General features: G+C 43.0%; 1 protein-coding gene across 1 annotated transcript in view; it reads left to right on the top strand.

The window, feature by feature from the left end:
- Positions 1 to 5,526, top strand: part of TPPP (tubulin polymerization promoting protein) — a 75,089-nt gene extending 69,563 nt beyond the window's left edge. The window contains exon 4 of the mRNA XM_054991667.1: positions 1,125 to 5,526. Within this exon, the coding sequence (XP_054847642.1) occupies positions 1,125 to 1,319 (195 nt within the window). The 3' untranslated portion in view covers positions 1,320 to 5,526. The remainder of the gene's footprint in view (positions 1 to 1,124) is intronic.
- The last annotated feature ends 16,885 nt before the right edge of the window (positions 5,527 to 22,411 follow it).

Below are 22,411 nucleotides of genomic sequence, written 5' to 3'. Positions count from 1 at the left end.
TGGCTTGCCTCATCAGCTACAAAGAAAAAAAACCTGGGGTGTACACAGCTCTTTCTCATGCATGGATGTGGCTTTCTTGGATTGCAGCCACAGAGAGCAAATAAGGCAGTTTTTAATTAATTAATTAGCATTTCAGAGGTCCTCCCATGTGCTGCCATCAAGGCAAAATGTGGTGGCAAGGCTAACGATAGGCAGGTGCAGAAGCGGCTGAGGAAGCTGGGAATACTGTGTGTGTGTGAGAGAGAGAGAGATTTTTGCAGAGTTGTGACATGGCTACTTCTCTTGGCGAACTGAGAGTCTCTCTACATGAGATGCCTCAGCACATGTTCATCAGGTGTAGGGAGAGGCAATGTTAGCCGGGAAGCGTAGTTTAAAAAGATAGAGTTGGCGGAGATCGCCCCTCAGAGCATTTGTTAATTTCATCTTCCCTTCCCGAATTTTATCTCTCCAGTCTAAAAAAGTGTAGGGTCGCAACCAGAGGACAGCAAGAAATGGAAACGGGCTGGAGCTGCCACCCAGAGCTGGGCTTGGACCTAGAGACTGAAGTTTCCCTTCTGGCATTTCACAGCCCCTTCACGCAGCTCCAGTGTATAGCAAAGCATTTGCCTTGCCGCTGGCTCTGTCTTTTTAAACTATGCTTCCTGGCTAACATTGCATCTCCCAACATGTATTCTTCATGTGACAGTTGTCTCGTGTAGAGAGACTCTGAGAGTGTGCCCCAGAACCCTCTAAAAATCATGAGAAGCTTCCCGTTCCTGACATATTTACATGCTGCCCATCCTTTATTGTCAAGGGTGCCTGGAACTCTTAATAATAAATAATACAGAGGGGTAACCATGTTAATTTATTGCATCAAAATTAAATAGAAGACTAATAACACCTTAAAGCCTAACAACATTTGTTCTAGCTAGCATCAGCTTCTGTGAATCAGAACATCTGATGAAGTGAGTTCTGTTTGGGATCAATGTGGTTAGTCTTTAAGGGGCAACTGTTTAACAGCTCTGGAGGCAATCCCACTTGGTGGCCTGCAACCAGGTCAGAGGTCTTTATAATATACAACTCTTAGAGCCGCTGTTTCACTTTAAAGAGTAAACTTCTCCTCCTCCCCTTTTTTCCCCCAATAGAAAGCCATTTCATCTCCAACTGTCTCGCGACTGACGGATACGACACGTTTCACTGGTTCTCACAAAGAGCGATTCGATCCATCTGGGAAAGGGAAGGGCAAGGCAGGCCGTGAAGATCTGGTCGACACTTCCGGCTATGTGTCCGGGTACAAGCACGCTGGCACATACAATCAGAAGGTGCAAGGAAGCAAGTAAGCTTGGAGATGGGGAGACAGCGGTTGTACCCAGGACGGTTACCTGGATGAGCCCTACCTGTTTCAGTTGGAAAAACTGTGGCAAGGTGCATTTGTGGGGACCTGAACTGATATTGACATCTGTTGAGACTCTTGCAGTGACGCACCACTTCATTACATTCCTCGTGCTTATGATAATGAAAAGGAAATGGCAAAGCGTTGATATTGTTAGGTGAGAAACCAGATCCAAGGCTTTCTTTCATACCATGCCTCGCTCATGCTGGTAGCAGATTGCAAACATTCCTATATGACTAGTTCTCTGCGCTGCTCTTTGGGCTGTAGTAGCAAATCCTTTAACTCCCCCTATAAATAGTGAAAGAGAATGGAGGCTTTTAACGCAGGCTACATGTGCTGGCAGTTTTTGCCAAGAAGCGCCCAACCACTCCGTTTGATTATTTATTATTCAGCAATGTCTTAATAGGGAATAAACCACCACCCTCAGACATAGAAATTCAGCCTTCTGCAAAAGAGAATGAAACAGCTATTGCTTTTTTTGGTAAAGTGTTGCTATTCTAGGAAAAAAACAAGTCTTTCCATCCCATTTGAGAACAAGAATAGCAAAAATTAGTTTTCTTTACATTCTTCTTTAATGAGGTCGGAAGTTACATTTGTTCTCAGAAAGAGATGGGAAATCCCATCCCTCGTTTCTTACCCGCAGATTTCCTCCTGCACTGTTCCCGTAGTTTTTTTTTCTTACAAACCATGTGCCATGGAAGCTGCAGAGGGTCTGGAATCGTTACGGGAACTGCGGGGACGTTGGGGAAGGCTTGTTAGAAGTGGGCCAGTGGCTTGCAATAGCTAAGTCTGCACTGCCTCAAACTGGAAGTCAAAAAGGCGATGCAGGATAGAGTCTCAAAATCACTTTGTTACGATAAACCCCACAAATTGGATTCACGTTCATTTAGGATTTTTGCACCAAGTGACACAGAAAGCTGTCGACTACAAATACCTGGAAGTTCAATCCGCCCCCCAAATTATTTGTTGGCAATATTGATCTCTGAAATTCTCTGCTCCATTTGAGTCACCCCTTTAAAAAACACATTTTGATTCATGATCTCTGTCTGCTAATATTTCTGCAATTGAAATGACAAGAAACCAAATGGTTCTATAATTCACTGCACTGTTTATCAGGTATAATCCCAGAGTTAACTTACACTAATGCAAATAGAATAGAGATTTATTGATTTCAATGATGTCACCAGATGACGGTCATGTGTGACGGACTCATCGGCAGAGTTACTGCAGTCTAAAGCCGCTGCTTTCATTGGCCTTAGATTGGAGTAACTGCATAAAATTGCATTGTGGTGCTAAAATGTTGCCTCAGGGTGTGTGTGTGTTATTTTTTATTGCCAAAAAGAAGGCAGCATACCATAGAGTGGCAACGGTTGAGCTCATTGAGTGATCTTTACACCTTTGTTTCTTACGGAGTAGGTTATGCACCATTGTATTGATGATAGATCCGGAAGAATAGTGGCTGGGGCTTTTGATGTTGGTTAGCAAAGCTGAGTGCTCAGCACTGCTTCCAGCAGAACCAAGTTTGGCATTCGCTTTATTAGACCCCTTTAGGAGAGCAGCTTTCGACTTATTTCACTGCCCCTTCCTACGACCAGGCCTCAGGTAGACTCAAGAACTGACTGCTTCAAGTTCAGCCAAATATTTCACATCATCTTAGCTCCGGCCTTTGTCCAGAGACTTAGCCCACGGGCTTCCTTCTCCTCTGCAGCTGGTTTTGCCCTTCTCTTCCAAGCGGCAGCCACAAGCCGTTCAGTCTGTGCTTCAAAAGGGAATCCCCCCCAAAAGAATCCTCCGCAGGCCTTTGTGGGCCTCTGAATGTTGTGTTTGAAATGTCAGGACCGAGAAGAGGGGAATCTGTGCAGCTGTGGGCATGTTTTTGCAGGGTAGCAACTTGGATAGTTTCCTGAGTCAGTGTTTGAATGATGTTAGCGCTTGCCAGCGTTGCAGCATTTATTCTGGCAAGGCCTGCTTACCTGCTTTATTGGAACAGCCCGGTTGGCAGCAAAGCAGGCATTTTCCGGCTGTGCGCCAACCAAATCAAGTGTAGGAGGTAACACGGTTCCGTGTTTTGATGGGGTAACGGGCACCATGGAGTTGAATCCGTTCCCTCGGGCATTGGGCATGAGGCTGAAGTGCAGGTGGGTTTATGGACACGGCTCATGTTTTAGTGCTGCACAGAATCTTCACAATGAGATCCCAGTGTGACCCTGACCCACAGCCAATACTGTGAACACTAAAGACTCCTATTGTTTGTAGCGGGGAGGGAGATAAGCACATCGGAGCAGGCTTTGCCCCCTGGGCTGCTGACTGTATTGGTTTTCAGAATCTGTTGATGCCCATTTTGCTCAAAATTTTGTGCACTGGAGGGAGGAGTTAAAGTAACAAAGGTGGTGGTACCATCACCATGTTTTGCTCATGTCATAGGATTGGTACCCCTGGAAGAGCTTGTGGAAAATGTTGGGGGAGTGATCTTTTCCCCATTTTGCTCTTCCTCAAGCAGCCTGCGGTTTGCCCTCAAGTTCCCTTGTGGTTTGAGAGAGCCCCACAAGCAAAAGGCATGCAGGACAGGTTGTGCTGAAGCAAGGAGGAGGAATCAAATAAAATGGGTTCTTTCCCCCTCTTTAATTCACCTCTTGCTCCAGCAGAAGAAGGGACGACGTGATTCTACTTGATTTCCCCCTTTGACGGTGTGGGTATCTTTTGCTTACAAGGTTCTCCCAGTCCTCAGGGAGCAGTTTCAGCAGGGCTTGCTGGATTTTGCCAAATATTTTTGTATGTGAATACTGACAGCAATGAGGAAAAAAATGTGCCCTTCTGGGATCTCACGACCAGTCTTATCGCTAGAAGTCTGCAACCTAACCGAGTGCCCCACTGGAGGTGGCAGCCACCCCAGAAAGAGAGGGCAGAATTATCTCCCTTCAGTCCATTTATCCAAGTCACACAGCCTGAGTGCCAACTTTGATCTTGGAATATTTTATGTTTCCTGACTGCTGTCCCTGTACACTTCTCTTCAACTGTCTGTTTGAGCACAAAACATCATTGTGAAAAGACAATAATGCTTACCTTTGTCTCCTCTGTTACAATTTCATACTACAGTTACCATCAGGCTCCCCCTTTAAAATTGCACTAAGAGGAAAAATGTGAAGCAGTTTTCAAATGTGAATATGGTAGAGATCAATATCTGTAGATTTTTTTAAAAGCTATTTTACAACAGTAATATGTTTACAACTTTCTTGCCGATTTAATAAAATCACTTTAAGCACACCATGTTCTCTACTATATGTGAAACATAAATCACTCCAAAGTATTCCACTTTTTTTTTTACGATCAAGCATTGCTTTATTTACAGTGTTCATAGTAGTGCACACACATGGGGCACCATGTACACAGGGTCTCTGTTCTTTTCTGTGACCTGGAAAATGCTGCACTTGCCTGAATGCAAGGCATTCCCCAACCAAGACAACAAGAGGGACGGCGCCCGAGTGTCGATCTGCACTAAGTTTTGGGTTGTGCTTCTGGGTTATCTTTTAATTCATTGTCCCACCATTTATGGAGCCGTGCCCAGCTGTTCTGGTTCCCTAGATGTACTCCTGTAGGCTTGAAAACAAAGTATCTTTCCGGAAGGATTTCCCACTGTGTACGGCTATCCTGCACACCCTTTGGGCTGGTTCCAGACTGCAAGAATGGGCACAGCAACTCGGCTATGAGTTGTAAGGGAAACTGGGGAGGACATTTTTAGGGGGGGAACCATGGCAGGCCAGATTTGGCTGAGTACCCTTGCTTGCCTAACCCTAACTTAAAACAATTATATGAATGGAGCTACCTTATACGAGTCAGGCTGTTGGTCTTTTGATGCCTGTATTTTCTACTCTGACTGGCAGTGGATGTCCAAAGTCTTCCCAGAAAGGTCTGGGAAAGATTGGAACCCAGGATCCTTTTTATGTGGGGAGGCTGAAAACTTAAGCTGGGCCCTTCTGCATGTGAGGCAGGGGCTCTGCCTCTGAACAAGCGTTTCCTGCATGAATCACATTTTAAAGAATATTTTTCCTTTGTAGTCAACGTGATTCATCTGAAGCCCTCCACAGGAGATGATTTCAAAAATGGCTTTGAAGTTCCAAGGCCCAATTCGGATTTCCTTTCTCAGGGCCAAGCTACAAGTGATGAATGACACTTAAACGGCAAGTGAACAGACTCACATGCGTTCCTCCCTGTCCACTTGCGCTCCACTTGCCCTCCACTCGATCACAAGTGAACAGGGAGGCATACACGTGAGTCTGTTCACTTGCCGTTTTAAGTGTCATTCATCACTTGTAGCTTGGACTTCAGTTTCCTCTTTTGTGTGGGAGTTTCTGTTAATGACCTCTTTTTCATTTAGATTTTTCCTTTAACCCTCTTCTTACACTCTCTGGGTATTTTGCTGCCACCGGGAATTATATTCCAAAATAAGTAATTTAAATTTCCCTTTTAGTAACGTGCCCAAGTGTCAGACTCCTTTGTGGGACTATGTGGCCCTGAGGATAGGAATTGGATGTAGGAGTAACAGAAGGGTTACAAAAAGGTTTCATACTATTGCTTAAGCTTGATGGTTTCAAAGATAGTTCTCAGTTCTTCAAGTTTCCTCACATAGGCTCAATCGCACAGATATACATAGACTTTCTCTCTCAGGTGCGCACACAGTTTGTATGCTTCAGATAGAATGAAAGTTCTCTCACAGACACACGCAGTTCAGGCTTCCACACAGGCTGCCTAACTGAACTAGAAGGAGAATCCCCTCAGGCTCCCACACAGGTTGTATTTCTCTCTCAGACAACATGAGCAGGCTCAGACTGCACGCAGCTTGCCTGCTTTCTCCTGACTGAATATTTCTCTCAGGACTGCTTAAAAACACTCGGGCTGCACCCAGCCGGCCTCTCTTGCCCTGACTGACTCTTTTCACCCCCACTCTTCATCTATACCACACCAAGCATTTAAAGACACACACACACACTTAAAATCACCACAGTTTCCTTTAGAGAGGGACATTTTATCTTGTCTAAGAAAAATTTTAAAATTCATTTTCTTTTGTAGGGTTATTTTAAAAACTTTGGGAGTCTTTTTTTCTTTCTTCCTTGGGTCTTGTTTCAAAGCTGTCAATGCCTTATGGTGGTGCACGTGCACCTACATAGGGCATCTTCGTGTGTTGTTGTCTCTGCGGTTGTGTATGAGCATGTTCTGCCTCTGTTGATGTAGGAGCAATTGACTTGACCTTTGTGATCAGGAGGAATTGTGATGTGTAAGCTGTAGGCGTGGTCCTGCATGCGCTTCAGTCCTTGCATGGATGCCACATAAGCTCCTCTCTCCTGTCAGCTTGGCGTGTGGTGGTGCTTCTTCTAACCACTGTGACTAACCATTATTAGTAGTGATACTCCAAAAGCAGCCTGTCAGTGTGTGCATGTATGTATGCTACTAGTATTACCCTCACACGGGTGCTAATTCAAAACTAGTTAAGACTGCCTAACAAAGCATAGTTACGTCCATGTGGCTTCCCATGGCTCTGACCGTCCTTTGCTTACCATGCAACGAAAGGACAGTTTGGTAATATTGGAAGCAACCTTGATGGATCGCCAGCTCATGGTGGTTCTCCAAGTATAGTGCTTACGCCCCACCATTTTCTTTCTACCGTGTACGGCAGCTAAGGAAGTGGAATAGAAGCTGTAACTGGATAAGAATGTGAGGCCAGATTATTGAGGAATTCGTGAGTCGGTTTTTCCCGAGGGGTGTAACATTTTGTGTGGGGAAGGAGAAGTTATTCATTCCTGAGGTCTGTGGCTTGTATCCAAGGAGCTGCGAGTTGTGTTCTGCTCACACAGTGGGATGTTCACACCATAGCCCCTGAGGCTTAGGGAGTCTTCCCACATGGCACATGATCTGTTTTTGAGAGCGGCAGGTTGGAAAGGAGGTGTGACCCCCCCCCTTCCATGCTGCCACCCACCATAGACCTTCCTTTACAGGTTTGAGACGTCACAGGCAATTATGGGCTGTCACAACACACCACCTCGCTAACCTTTGTTTACCAGGCAGAGACCCCAGACCCAAATCTGCACCAGACCCTCTCTGTCCTCTTCCCAGAGGCTCTACCAAACAGACAGCCCATTCCCTATATTTTCTTCCCTTCACTGCCCAGGGCTATTGGTGAGAGGAAGATCAGTGTTTGCTTCCTCTATCCACTGCAACCATTTAATTAAATTTGGTGCATTTGTCATGATCAGAGTGTTCGAGGGGTTTTTGTGTGTGTTTTATTTCCCCTCAGCCAATGACTTCAAGTCATCAAGGTTTAAACCGGAAACAAGAATAATTTTTATTTACAAGATAGAATACTAGAGCGAAAGATTTTAAATCCCATAGATATATTGTGGTTAAACAGGGAATGGTTACTATGTATTAGAACAGGGGTGTTAACAGTCAGCGGTATCGCTACTGCTTCTCTCCTCAGCAGCCTCAAAACCTTCTCTTTCTCCCCCCTAACTCTTCCAATGGACTTTCAACGGCCACAAGCCCAGCATTCAACCAGATCTCTGGCTGTTTCCCAAGAGAGGCAGAGCTGGGGGTTCACAGAGGTTGGAGAGCCACTCCCACTTGCTTGTGTCATTGGATCGAAGGCTTGTGACTTTTTTCGACATCAGCCAGCCAGCTATTATGGACAGCCATTGTCAATCATTCTTTCCCCAGCGTCATGCCAGCATTTGCCCCCCAAAAAGTAGAAATTCCAGTTTCCTTAAGCCATCTGTGGGCTGTTTGCTTAAAAAAGAGAAATTTCAGCATAGTTCCGAATTTAGGCAATCTTGCAAAAAATATCCAGACTGTGTTAATCTGTTTGAAATGTAACATGTACTAGGGATGTGTTAAACCTGCTCTATTTATGGAGATTTGCACCTTCCCACGTGCAGCCTGTTAGCGTGTTCGGAATGCCCGTTTACCAAAAAAAGCTTTTTGCAGAATTCCAGTTGATGCGCATCCTGTAAGCAGCAGTAGTTGCAAGTTGCGCATCTTGTGCCCATATAAAAGCACAGGCATCTTACTAAACCACTAGAATGCTGATCTGAATCGTTGTTGGTTGAGTTTGACCTGTAGCCATCAGGTTGTACACCCAGCTGTTGGTTTTTCTCTCATGGATTGGATGACAACATCCCTACAGTACATTGACAGCTACTGTTCTAACACCATTATTGCAGATGAGATTTAGGCTTTCACCCCACCCTTTTTTTCCAAGCTGGTGTCCTCCCTTTTGTCATGGAAACCGATTCTTCTAGCCCTGAATGTACAAAAGCTATATACCTACACTGCAAGGGGACTTTAAAGGTGGTGAAATATGTATTGTCGAAGGCTTTCACGGCCGGAGAACGATGGTTGTTGTGGGTTTTCCGGGCTGTATTGCTGTGGTCTTGGCATTGTAGTTCCTGACGTTTCGCCAGCAGCTGTGGCTGGCATCTTCAGAGGTGTAGCACCAAAAGACAGAGATATCTCAGTGTCACAGTGTGGAAAGGTGTTGGCAGGTCATTTGTACAGCCCGGAAAACCCACAACAACCATCGTGGTGAAGTATATTTCCATTTTTGGAGACTGGGAGGCAATAGTCCTAGAAGAAAGTGAGGCAGATTTGATCAGAGGGAAGCAGCTAGATTTGCTGTCCGTCTTGTGAACAAGGGTCATGGGATAAGAAGATATGATACGAGGCAACTTGGGAATATGAGTTAGTGATTCCTTTTGTTAACAGGTGATGGGATTGTTTCAGCATGTGTGTGGAGTCCAGTGGGTGAAGCAGCATGGTGATGTAATCGTGTCCCTTGCATAGATCCACTCAACCATTTTCAAAAAATCATGGAAACAGACCTCTGACGTTAACTTCCTTTTAACTTTTTCCTCCCTAACCACTTCCTCTAGCTGATTATAACCAGGGCCAGCGCCAGAGGTTCTGGTGCCCGCGGCGGCGTGCACGCGCGCTCTGCGTGCGCGGACTCCACGGACTGCGTGATGACATCATCGCAGACGTCATCACGCGCCACAGGGGGGCTGGCCGGCGTGTGGAGGAGTGCCGAGCACAGAAGCTGTAAGCTGCTGCTGGGGTGACGCGCGGAGGCTGCTCCATGCGCCGCCCAAGCAGCAGCTCACGGCTTCTGCGCCCGGCTGGGGCGGAGGAGCGTGCAGCGGAGCTGGTGTGGCTGGCTGCTGCTGCTGCAGCCAGCCAGCCAGCCCCGTGCTTCCGCCACAGCCACCACGCGCCCCAGCCAGGCGCAGAAGCTGCGAGCCGCTGCTGGGGCAGTGCGCGGATGCTGCGCCCGGCTGGGGTGTGTGGCAGCGGCGGCGGAAGCATGGGGCTGGCTGGCTGCAGCTGCAACCAGCCACGCCAGCTCCACTGTGCGCTCCTCCGCCCCCGATACCCCCTCCTGCGCCCCCCAGTGCCCTCGCGCCCGAGGCCAGTGCCTACCTGGCCTCAATGGGCGCGCCGGCCCAGATTATAACACTGCCTACTTGCTTGAGTAGGGCAGAAAGGTTACTTTAGAAATTGCCTCAACCTGCACAAGGATTGGTGGATCATGCACCAAATCTCTGAATTCCTATGACAATGAAGTATTTGTAACTTCTTAACGGTCGTCTGTGCATTCTTGTAAGAAAGCATTTTTAGGGTTTAAAAATATAACTCCCAGTATGGAATTACATTTCCAGTTTATAGGGAACCAGTAACTTGGGGGAGAGGTAGACTTCATCTTCTTTTGTTTTTGCAAAAATAATATGATCGGAATGCCCAGTTCTGGTTCCATTTTAACAGCTATCTCAAGCAAAAGTTTTATTTGGGCTTAGTTACTAATTGGAGCTCTACTGCACTCTGTGGTGAAGATATGAGCTGAATATCCATTTTTAAGATACAGATCGTGAAAATACTACCAGATTTCTAGACCTAGCCTCAGCAGACCACAGCATCATAAGGGAAACATGTTCTAGTACCCAGAGCCAAGCTACAAGTGATGAATGACACTTGAATGGCAAGTGAACAGACTCACGTGTATTCCTCCCTGTTCACTTGTGCTCCACTACATGATCAAGTGGAGTGCAAATGAACAGGGAGGAATACACGTGAGTCTATTCACTTGCCATTCAACTTGTTGCTTGGCCCTCAATCATCGGTATACATTTTACTGCAGTGGTTTCCAGCTGGTGTTCCAGAAAATCCTTGGAGTCTGTCCACGAGAAAATCAATGATGCTGAAAGATTGTTGAATTTCAGTCCTCCTCTAACCCTTGCAAGGCAGAGCAACAGGTGCACTGGATATGGTCCGAACCGCACGTAGTGAAGGTGAGGCTGTGGTGTGGGGCCCAGTGCCCTGCCCTCCACACTTGAGCATTCCCCAGAAGCACAGCACGCCCAGGAGTTCCATGACTGGTGACTCTGCTGGGATTGGGTTCCCTGAAAGTCAGTAGTTTCAAAAGCCATTGCTCTGCTGTGAAAGCTGGGGAGTGATGGGCAAATTAGCCTATCCTTGCTGAAAGTTCAGTTACTCCACCAATGTTAAGCACAAAAGGACAACTATATATTTATACTGAAGACTATTTTTGACACATATTCATCATGACCATTTTTGTCCATATTATTCTTCAGCCTCTTTTTCATTCTTGAGTTGTTTTGAGCAAGCGCATCAGATTTGGCTCCCCTTTTCTTCTTTTTCTTTTGGTCTTGCACACATAAGTGTTAGCACATGCCACGATCTGTCTGCTCTCTTGCCTTTGGCTACCTTGAAACACAATGGCATCATTCAGTGACTAATGGCGAAGAGAAGGGACTTGTGCCTATCTCATCTCTCCTGGAATGCAGGATAGCAAGAGCTGGCGTGGATCTATCTGTTTCCTTGTTCACTTGACATCTCTGTTTTTGTAGGTGTCTAAAAACCAAAAGGGGAGGCTGTAGTGTGCTTTTATGTATGAAGAAACAAGTATCTCATAAGACATAACATTTGACCGCTCCAAGCTCGGTGGGCACAATCTGCAAAGTTAGTCTTCCCAGCTGAAGCTTCAGTCCTGTGCTTGTCTAGGAGTAAGACCCTGGGAGCAAAGCGGGCCTTACTTTTCCATAAATATGCACCCTTTGGGCTGCTGCCCATTCCACCAAACTTAAATGCAAGTTTAAATTAATTCCTTGGCTTTCAATGGGACATAATTGCCATTAACTTTTGCCAACTCGTACCCAAGAGAAAGCTCCCCCCCATCAAGATTTTAACACGATGAAAAGCTTACATATGTTTTAACTTTAAAAACAAACAGCTGCACCCCCAAGTTAGTAACTGAGAATTTTAAACTAGGTTTTTAACTCCAGGGGAAACGTGGATTTAACTGAATAGCAAAAGAAAACAGATGGTTTAAGCTTGTGATTAAAAGGGGAGCCAGATATTTGGCTGCTCCAATAGTATCCTGGCTAACACAACAGTGAAAGAGAAGGCCCTGTGAAGGCCCGGCTTGCCTGTTCCTAGGGCACCTTGACCTATTCTGATCCCTTGTTTTTATTTTTGTATTAATTTAAACAACTAGCATTAAATCTTTACACAAATTTTTAAAAACTTGAAAGGGGGTAATGAAACTACTTGTTTGTACTAGACTTTTTTTTCAGGAAAATGAAACATTTATATATATGTGTGTGTGTATATATATATATGCAATATATTTTTACACAGTTTATTAATGCTTGAAACTTATTTAATATGTTATCACTTTATCAGTGTGAATATTAAAAGTGTCCGTATTCTGGATGTTGAAGTCTTCTGCAAGCTGTCTTGTCTTAAAAATGACCTTGATGATGGGAAGCTGCTGCCGTTGAGTCAGCGTTTCAGATTCTTTAGAAATGTTCCAGTTGTTGTCCAAATCGTGCTGTAAGAGTCTGGCTTGAAAAGGCATTTGTCTTTCCTTTCTTGCAAGCTTTCTCTATTGCAGTTGACTGTATGGAATTGTATTTTAACTTGGTAAAGTGATCAATAAATGTGTTAATATAATTGTCTTATTTTTATGTGACCTTCCTAAGTTTAGCCTGGTGTGTTCACAGCCACTGAGCTGTCTGTTTTTCTAATGGTTATGGCAGTTTTTCATGCAGAGCTGAACAGAATGCCGTTCTTCATTCACCCGAAGCCTCTTGGGCAAACAAAGCCATTTTGAGTGGGCCGAGTTATTGCAATCCTTGGCCTCTGTGCTGTGATCAGGTGTCTGTCACTTCTGTGAGCAAGTTCTGGGGTAGCACTTTGCCTGGGAGACTCTCTACACAAGACATCTTACATGGGGATGCTCAAGTGGAGAGAGAGGCAATCTTAACCAGGAAGAGTAGTTCAAAAAGAACACTACACACCTCTCTACACAGGTGGGGGAGAGAGCAAAACTCGCGCGAGAAAACGCGATATTTCGCATTTTCCGCGCAATGACGCGCGACGTTTCGGGATGCGGAGGGCCGTCTGGAATCGGCCCAGGTTAGCAAAATATTTTTTTAAATACATGATATAAACCGTAATGGTTCACGTAATACAAATACTTGAGACTCATTGAGGAGATGGCTACAATTATTCAGAAACATTGCCGTTCCTTTTTCTTAGGCGATATAGGATAGCTGGGCCGATGGTCATTTAACTTACAGGGGAAGTTCCTGGTGGGCTGCCGACAGCCAAGAGCGAGCAGAGCCAAGCCGAGCCCCATCAACACACTCTTCAGGAGCAACATTGATTGGCTTTGGTCGTTATGGTCCAAGAGTAGAAGTGCTGTCCCAGTGGTGCCTGGCACTGAACAGCCTGGTAACATGTGACTACTTGAGGCATATCGATATAAAATACCGAGCTGGGACATAGCTGGTTGGAAGACTAAAATACAGTTGCCACATGTCAGCTCATTCTTATCTCAGTATGATATTATTTTACTCCAAGAAACTTGGCCCTTAAAAGAAATTGCTTTCCTGGGAGATATTCCATTCACTAAGGAATGGATACCCAGGGCTGGATTAGCACGTCTTCTTTCTGCTGTTCTAAATATCACTTCAATTGAAGTTCTGATCGCACGTGATTAGTTTTTGGTTGTTCTGGTCACTCTGGACAACTATCCTCTTTTTTTTACTTCTATTTAACTACCCCCTGCTTCCAGTATAGTAACCATGAATGAAAATTGGAACATGCTAGTTGGCTTATATGATGAGTTAATGGAGAGTTATCCAGATGCAATGGTTATTCTAGCAGGTGATTTTAATGCTAGAATTGGCAGAGGTAATGAAGCCTTATTAGCTGCTTGGCTGGGATCCAGTGTTGATGATACTTTATTTCCCTTAATGCCTGCAAAGTCTTCAAGGGACACCGGTATCAATAGATTAGGGTTGAGGCTTCTTGAATTTTCTTTATCAAGGGGGCTATTATATTGAATGGGTGTTTGGAGATTGCCCAACACTCGTTCCAGGGGCACGAGTGTCATTGATTATTTCTTGGTAGCTTTTGAATTCTTATACATGATAAGAAGCTTAGCTGTTCACGAGTTTATAATGGTGATCGTTCACCTCTCTCTTTCTATGATGCCACCTATCAAAGGTCGCCTCCCAGTTAGTGAACAAGAGCAACTGCCGTAACAAGGTAACGAAATTTGCCGTTCTTCAGCAAATAGAAGGAAATGTCAGCTGCATGTTATATTTGTCAGAAGTTGGTTTTATCAAGGATGAACTTTCAAGATCTTATTCAGCCAAGTCTTCTATCAAGTTATTACATGATCTTATCACACCATTTGAGCCTTTTTACCTACGTCCATACAAGCATATGAGTATATCTGAGCCAACGAAGAAAAATAAGTGGTTTGATTCTGAATGTAAAACTATGGAAAGAAGGATTCAGCAACTGCACCGGTAGTTTAAAAGAGACAATACCCTAACTAGCTTAGGAGAATTACTTGAGTTTTAAAAAAAAAATGCGAACAACTCATTCAGGAAAGTAAGGAAGGATCTTTCCTCCGTGTTTATTTACCATGGTTGGATCTGGTTACAAAGTATTCCATACTTGCTGAGGAGAAGTTGTGACTGCTGCATTGCAATGGAATCGCTTTACGCTTATAAGCTGAAAAATTCCACACCTGACGTACTGTTGACTGCCTTATTTTTTCCTGTTAAATAAAATGAATTGTTTTGCCTCCACCTCTTTTATCTGTCAAGCTGAATATGTAATAAAAGCGGAAATAAAGTTACCTCATAAATGAATCCAGTTGGGTGCATGCAGTTTACATACTACCAGGGCTTTTTTTCAGCTGGAACGTGGGGGAACGGAGTTCCAGAACCTCTTGAAAATGGTCACATGGCTGGTGGCCCCACCCCCTGATCTCCTGACAGAGGGAGTTTAGAGTGCCCTCCATGCCGCCGAGCAGCGCAGAGGGCAATCTAAACTCCCCTATGTCTGGAGATCGGGGGGCAGGGCCACCGGCCATGTGACCATTTTCCCTGAGGGCGATCTAAACTTTAAAAAACTCCCCCCTTGTTCCAGCTGACCCAAAGTGATGTCATTGTGCGGGCCTGGGAGCATGCACGCACTTTGCGTGTGCGCATGTGGTACCGGGGCACCACCTCCCACCAAGAGTTGCCCTGTGCTGGCAACCCACTGAGTTCCACCACCTTTTTTTCCCAGAAAAAAGCCCTGCCTACTACCAACATTTCAGCCTAAACTTGTGCCCCCCCCCTTTCTCATGAATGATAGTGGTTGATGATTCAAAGATAAAGAGAGGCTAGAGGGAGAAGGCAACTACAGAGGACTCTGGCTCATTTCAGTACAACATAACGACTTCCGGTTTGGGATTAATGGCGAGCTGAAGGAGCCTAGAGATCTGGGCTATCCGAGGCACTGTTTTTTTTGGAAAGCGAGGCGATTGAACGCCTGCTACCAACCCCCCTTCAGGGAGAAGGGGGTCCTGAACACTACGTGGCCCCGAGAGAGTGTGATCTCGGTGGAGGGGGGGTTCTGAATCAAGGATTCTCCCCACCACCTTGAGGTCCCCTCGGAGAAGGGCGAGCTACTATCTCTGCAGTACCTCAGGAGTCATTTAATTGGCTTAAGATCGTCAGAAACCAAGCTTCACTAACAGCTTTATCCGCAGAATCGTCGCAAGGTAAAGATCGTTATCAAACTTTGTAAATTAAAACAGCAGTGAAAAGACCAAGATAAAAATTTCAAAAGGACAGAATTTAACAGAGTAAACGACAAGGAACAATTGTTGAGTAAAATTTTTGGGCGCTGGTGAAGTTTTAAGGACTAAAAAAGCGAAAAGAAATATTGTTTATACATACTGCGGTCAGAAGAGAGATAGCCAGCGTGAGAGAGGAGGTGTGGACTAGGAGAAACATCGCGAGACGGGAAGTAAACAGGCGAGGAGACAACTTGGTGCCTAGAGAGGACAGCAGAGGGCAGGAAGTAAGAAGACCAACTGGAAGAAGGAAGACCCGGAAGCAAAACAAAGGAAACACTGGAGAGGCTACAAGGATTACAGGAACAGGAAGCACGCCATTTTAAGTGAGGTATGAAGCAAAGCCAGTAACCATAGAGAAGTGCCAGAGAAACCATAGAGAAAAAACGCCCGACATTTTGGAATTAAGAGAAACTATTTTTAATTGCCAAATAAGAGACATTTAAAAATACTGGAAGAAGAGAAGAATAAAAGAAGTCAAAACGGATTTAAGGAAAAGAGCAGATACGTGGGGAGGCACGAAGCCGAGTCCCACGATGGCCGGAAAAAAAGCAGATAAAGAATGGCAAGCCTCAGTAGATGCAGCGATTGAAGGATTAGAAAAAAAAGTTACAGAGAATCAAAAAGAGCTGCTGCAAAAAATGCAGGAAATGCTTGCAAAAGATTTAAAAGATATGAAAGGTACTATTAAGGCGGAAGTAGCGGGACTGGCAAAAAATATTGACGGAATAAAAAAGGAATTGCAAGTAACTAAAAACAAAGTTGAAGAGGTAGAGCAAAAGACTAAGGATATAGTGGTGAATATGAAGCAGGAAAACCAAGTGATGCAAGAAAGAATGGCAATGATGGAATGTAAGGTGACGGAGAGGCAACTTAGATTTCGGGGCGTGCAGGAATTGGATACACAAACTGTACAGGAACAAATGACAGAAAATCTGGCAGAATTCCTAGACAAAGAAACAGGAAATAACAGCAAATATGGATCTGGTATACAGAATTAATTCAGCTTATGCACAACAAAAGAAGATACCAAGAGATATTATTGTGCAATTAGTAACAAAAAGAATGAAACAGGAAATTATCAAAAGGCATTTTGAAAATCCCTTAATAGTGGAGGGAAACAGAATCAAGATAATGAAAGAGATGCCAAAAAGGATTCTCCAAGAAAGGAAAAAATATAGCGAGTTGACCCAGAAACTAAGAGAAAAGGACATTAGATACAGATGGGAGATACCAGAACGACTAAGTTTTTACTTTAAAGCTTTAAGAGTCATTATCAAGACAAGAGAGCTGATGGAAAAGTTTTTTGAGGAAAATGCGGAGGATTTTCCCAGACCATTAAGAATGTAACATAATGGAATACAAATTACTATCGTGGAATGTAAATGGACTAAACTCACCCCAAAAGAGAAAAACAATATTTCATTGCCTAAAAAAACAAAATTGCAATATAATTTGTTTACAAGAGACACATATCAAGGATCAAGACATTAAATATTTAAAAAACAAACAATTAGGAAAAGAATATATAACATCGTCCAAGCAAAAGGAAAAAAGGAGTAGTGACCTACATTAAAGAGGCTATAGACTCTAAATTAATTTTTCAAGATCAGAATGGAAGGTATGTAGCTGTGGAAATTAATGTAAATGCTAAAAAAACATTGATAATAGGTCTTTATGCACCCAATGGTGCAAAAGACCAGTTTTTCAGAGAAATAATGGACAAATTGGATCAAGACTCATATGACCAGATGATAATGGCTGGAGACTTCAGTGGTGTTGTGGACTTACAAATAGACAGGAATATAAAGGGAGGTAACAAGAAATCTGGAAAGTTACCAAAAATATTTTTTGAATTAGTCCAGCAAGAACAACTTGAGGATGTGTGGAGAAAAGAAAATCCTAAAGGCAAAGACTTTACATACTACTCCGCGAGGCATTCATCATTTTCAAGAACAGACATGATTTGGACATAAAAAGAACTAGCTCTATGGACAAAAAAAGTGGAAATTTTGCCAAGGGTGAGTTCAGACATAATCCAATACTATGGAAAGCGATAATGGGTCAGAGAAAAGTAAGATGGAAAATAAACGAAGATCTACTACAAGAACAAGAAAATTTGAAGTATTTGAGAGAGGAGACAAAGCAATTTTTTCGAACAAATAATAACAATGAAGTTTCAATCCAGATGGTATGGGATACATATAAGGCAGTAATAAGAGGAAATTTAATTTCACTAAATAACAAGGACAAGAAAAGAAAGCAAGAGAAATGGCATGAAATACAAGAGAAATTGTATAAAAAAGAACAGGAATTAAAGAAAAAACCTGGGAAAAAATCAGTAAGACAAGAGATCAAAATACTGCAGGAACAAATAAGAGCCATCAGTAACAAGGAACTAGAATGGAAATTAAAGGTATTAAAACAGAAGTCATTTGAAGGAGCAAACAAACCTGGAAAGTACCTAGCCTGGCAACTGAAGAAGAAAAAGGAGAAGAAAATTATTAACAAGATAATAGAAGGAGGGAAAGAATTGAAAGACCAGCAAACAATTAAGCGTGCCTTTTACAAATATTATGCGAAACTATTTCAAAGGAAGGCAGTAAGCTTGGAAGAAATAGACCGATATTTACAAAAAACAGGTTTACCAAAGGTATCAGAAAATATGAAGCAGAGACTGAATGCTCCAATAACAGATGAAGAAATTATACAAGCAATAGAAGCAGCAAAGATTGGGAAAGCACCAGGACCGGATGGGATCACAGCTAAATTTTATAAAGTAATGATAAAGTACTGATATTAAAAAATATAATGAATGATATACTTCAAGGAAAAGGGCTTCCAGATACATGGAATGAAGTGAGCATTGCTCTGATGTCGAAAGAATCACAAGATTTGACAGATGTGAAAAATTATAGACCAATTTCACTTATAAATAATGACTATAAAATATTGGCAAGAATATTAGCAGACAGACTTAAAATATGGCTAATGGACTTTATCGGAGAGGACCAGGCTGGATTCCTACCAAACAGACAACTAAAAGATAACTTGAGAGTGGTTATAAATGCCATTGAATATTTTGACAAGCGACCAGATAAAGAAGTTGGCTTTTTCTTTGCAGACGCAGAGAAGGCCTTTGACGACTTGAACTGGGACTTTATGTTCGCATCAATGGAAAAGATGGACTTAGGTAAAGAATTTATAGAAGCAGTAAAAACAATATATAAGGAGCAAAGATCGACAATCTGTGTCAATGACGACCTGACAGAGAAGTTTGAAATAAGGAAAGGTACAAGACAAGGATGTCCACTATCACCATTGTTATTTGTTATGGTCTTAGAAATATTATTAAGGCAGATTAGAGAAGATGACAACATAAAAGGATTAAAAATAAAGGGATCTTCATATAAGTTGACAGCTTTTGCAGATGATGTGATGTTTATAGCAGAAGATCCACTACAAACTTTGCCAAGACTACTGCATAAAATTAAGGAATTTGGAGATTTGGCAGGCTTTTTTATAAATAAAAAGAAGTCAAAAATAATAACCAAGAATATGACCAAGAAGAAGCAACAGGAACTGAGTGAATTAACAAATTGTGAAGTGGTACACAAGACTAAATATTTGGGAACAGAGCTCACAGCTAAAAATATTGATCTATTCAAGAATAATTATGAAAAGTTCTGGACACAAATGGAAAGAGATATGATAAAATGGAATAAATTAAACTTATCGTGGTTTGGTCGGATTGCCACAGTTAAAATGAATGTGTTGCCTAGAATTATGTTTCTAATGCAAACAATACCAATCATAAAAGACAAAAAACAATTTGAAAAATGGCAGAAGAAAATATCGGAATTTGTGTGGGCAGGGACAAAACCAAGAGTAAAGATGAAAGTACTTTGTGATGCTAAGGAAAGAGGTGGAATGCAATTACCTGATCTTCGACTTTACCAATCATAAATTGTTAACTTTGGAAGGCTATAACAAACTTTTTGGATGGCATGCGTATATGTGGTACGATAAGTACAAAATGGATGCAATGTTTCAGCACCACTATCTGAGGAATTTATTGTTGACTTGGCTAAAATATAAAAAAATTATAGATCAGAAGAAACCACTGTGGATTATACCAGCTGAGGTGATCAACCCAAACCTAGAATATAAAGGAAAAGAATGGCTTACCCTCAAGGACTTAACAGAAGTAGTAGATAAGGAGATAAAACTCAAACCAAACGAGGAGTTGCCATTTAAATATGGTTGTTTACAATACAGACAAATTAAATACCTATTTGATATAGATCAAAGGAAGACAGGTTTTAGAACCAAGAATTCAGAATTTGAGGAACTTTTGTTAGGAGATAGTAATAAAGCAATTTCTAAAATGTATAAATTGTTACTGAAATGGTTCACAGAAGATGAAACCGTCAAGGTACAAATGGTAAAGTGGGCAATAAACTGTAACAATGAAATAATGATGGAAGCATGGGAACAATTGTGGAAAAATACGTTAAAAATATCAACATGTACCAGTATTAGAGAGAATGGCTATAAAATGTTATATAGATGGTATTTAACACCGAAAAAATTAGCCATAGTTAATAAGCAGCTATCTAATAAGTGTTGGAAATGTAAGGAGCATGAAGGTTCTCTATTTCATATGTGGTGGACTTGCCGTAAGGCTAGAGACTTTTGGGCTAAAATATGTGCTGAGATGTCTTTAATACTCCAGTATAATGTTGTTAAAAATCCAGAAATGTTGTTATTATCTTTGCACTTAGAAGATGTTAATAGAAATGACAAGACATTGCTATATTATATAACAGCAGCAAGAATATTATATGCTCAATACTGGAACAAAGAAGAAATACCTGAAATTGAAGAACGGACAAGCAAATTGTTGTGCGTGGCTGAAATGGACAAACTAACAAGAAACCTGAAGGATCAAGAACCAAAAACATTTTTGGAAGATTGGAAAAAGCTGAAAAAATATATGGAAAAGAAATGGGATGTTAAGGGACAATTATGGTCTTTTGAAGGTTTTTAATGATACTAAGTAAGATAAGATATAGTTAAGATCTTTGCTACTAGTAAGTACGAACAACTATAATTAATAGCGGGGGGTTCGAGTGCTGTTGGAAGTCAGCATTGAAAAGGGGGAGGGGAGGGGTGGGGAAATATACTTGTAGGAATTGAAATGGATTGTATTTGTGTTTTAATCGGACTATATACTGACCCATCCAATAAAAATTTACTAATTAAAAAAAAAAGTACAACATAACCGTAAACGTAATAGAGCCGTGAGCCTGGGGGAGAGTTGCCACAGTTTCATCCTACTTGCCGTGTGTCAGCCAGGGCTCAGCAATAGCAAGCACTCCCGGAGAGAAGAAGACTCCTTGGGAGAAGAGGAGCCCTGTCTAGCCAGCTCTGAATCAGCCAAAGCTGGTAAGCAGGAAGACGAGCTGCAGGCTCATCAGGGTTCACAGCCAGCAGCTGATGCAGAACCACCAACATGCTCCTGCCCCAACGCAGTAGGTGAAACTCGCTTGTTTCCAGCCCTCCAGTGCTGCCCACATCCTTGGAGCGCCACAGACGAGGCAGAGAATGGAGCTACAGGAGAGATGACAAAGTGCACGCCTCCTAGCCCGATGCCAGCTGCTTGCTGATAGCAAGGATGAATAACTGCAGGATAATTCCCAAGCAGCTGGCTGCAAGCATGACCCTTCAGCATATGGCTATAAAAACCAGCCAACAGAGGCTGTGAGGCATGGAAGCAACAAGCTGAAAGTCCTCTGACACTGTGACCGTTGCATCGGATCCTGCCTTGCGCCAGTGACTCTGCCTTCATCTTGCCCTTGAACCTGCCTTGCTGCGTGGACTGACCCAGAATACTGACGGCTCTTGACTCTGTGCTTTGACCTAGGAACAGACCTTGATGATATTGCTTGAGTAAGGTTCCTTGTCTTACTCGTCCCACGCTCTGGTGCCTCCTCTGGCCTGGCTCCTGACACTACTCACCCTCCTCCCATAACAGCTACAGGTTCCCATTTGTGTTTTTTAATGTATAGGCTTCTATCCTTTCTTTATAGTGGCTATGTATTTTCAGCTATAATAACAAGGTTAACCTGTTAAATGCTACAGATTCCCCATTCAGTGATGTGACTTCTGCTGCAGTCATTGTAGGGGGGGGGATGCTATTTGAATGGGCACAGAATCCCCATCTACAGGCAGATGCCAGTTAGATTTGGGGGAAAGGTTGATTGGCATAAATCTGAAAAGACAGCTCCCTCCTTCAAAAGGAAAACTGTTCATTTACCTGGAATTAATCAGCTAAATTTCAGCTTTTGTCTTCCTGTTAAGAGTTCTTTGGATGTGCTGATATTGTAGCATGCTTGGAAGTGTAAGATGGGATGGGCAAGATGGTATTTACTGGAAACCAGGTGGAAATAGTACACAAGAGAGAGTCATGTGCAGAAATAGGAAACTGCATACCCTTCTCATGCAGATGCCGTCACCATGCAGGCTCCTACAAAACCCTCTCCTCTTGATACAGCATCCAGGAACAGAATAAACAGAAGACACGAGTGGTTTGTGAGTATAAAACAGGCAAGGGAGTGGGGAAGCAGGAACACCTCCTACAATTGTCCCCCCAGTTGCGTGTCTGTGCCCTCCTAGAAAGGGGTCTGGCTGGCAGCCCAAATTTTGCTGTGTGTGGACCAATGAGACAGAGGTTTTCCTGTCTGAAATGTCTCTTAAGGAGCTCTGGTCAGGGAGATGGAGCAGAGAAGAGCAACACAAATTGAAGGTAAATTTTCCAGGCTATTCTACTTGCC

The sequence above is a fragment of the Eublepharis macularius genome, chromosome 11 (assembly GCF_028583425.1).
Source record: "Eublepharis macularius isolate TG4126 chromosome 11, MPM_Emac_v1.0, whole genome shotgun sequence".
Lineage (NCBI taxonomy): Eukaryota > Metazoa > Chordata > Lepidosauria > Squamata > Eublepharidae > Eublepharis > Eublepharis macularius.
This window is presented reverse-complemented; position numbering and strand designations above follow the sequence as displayed.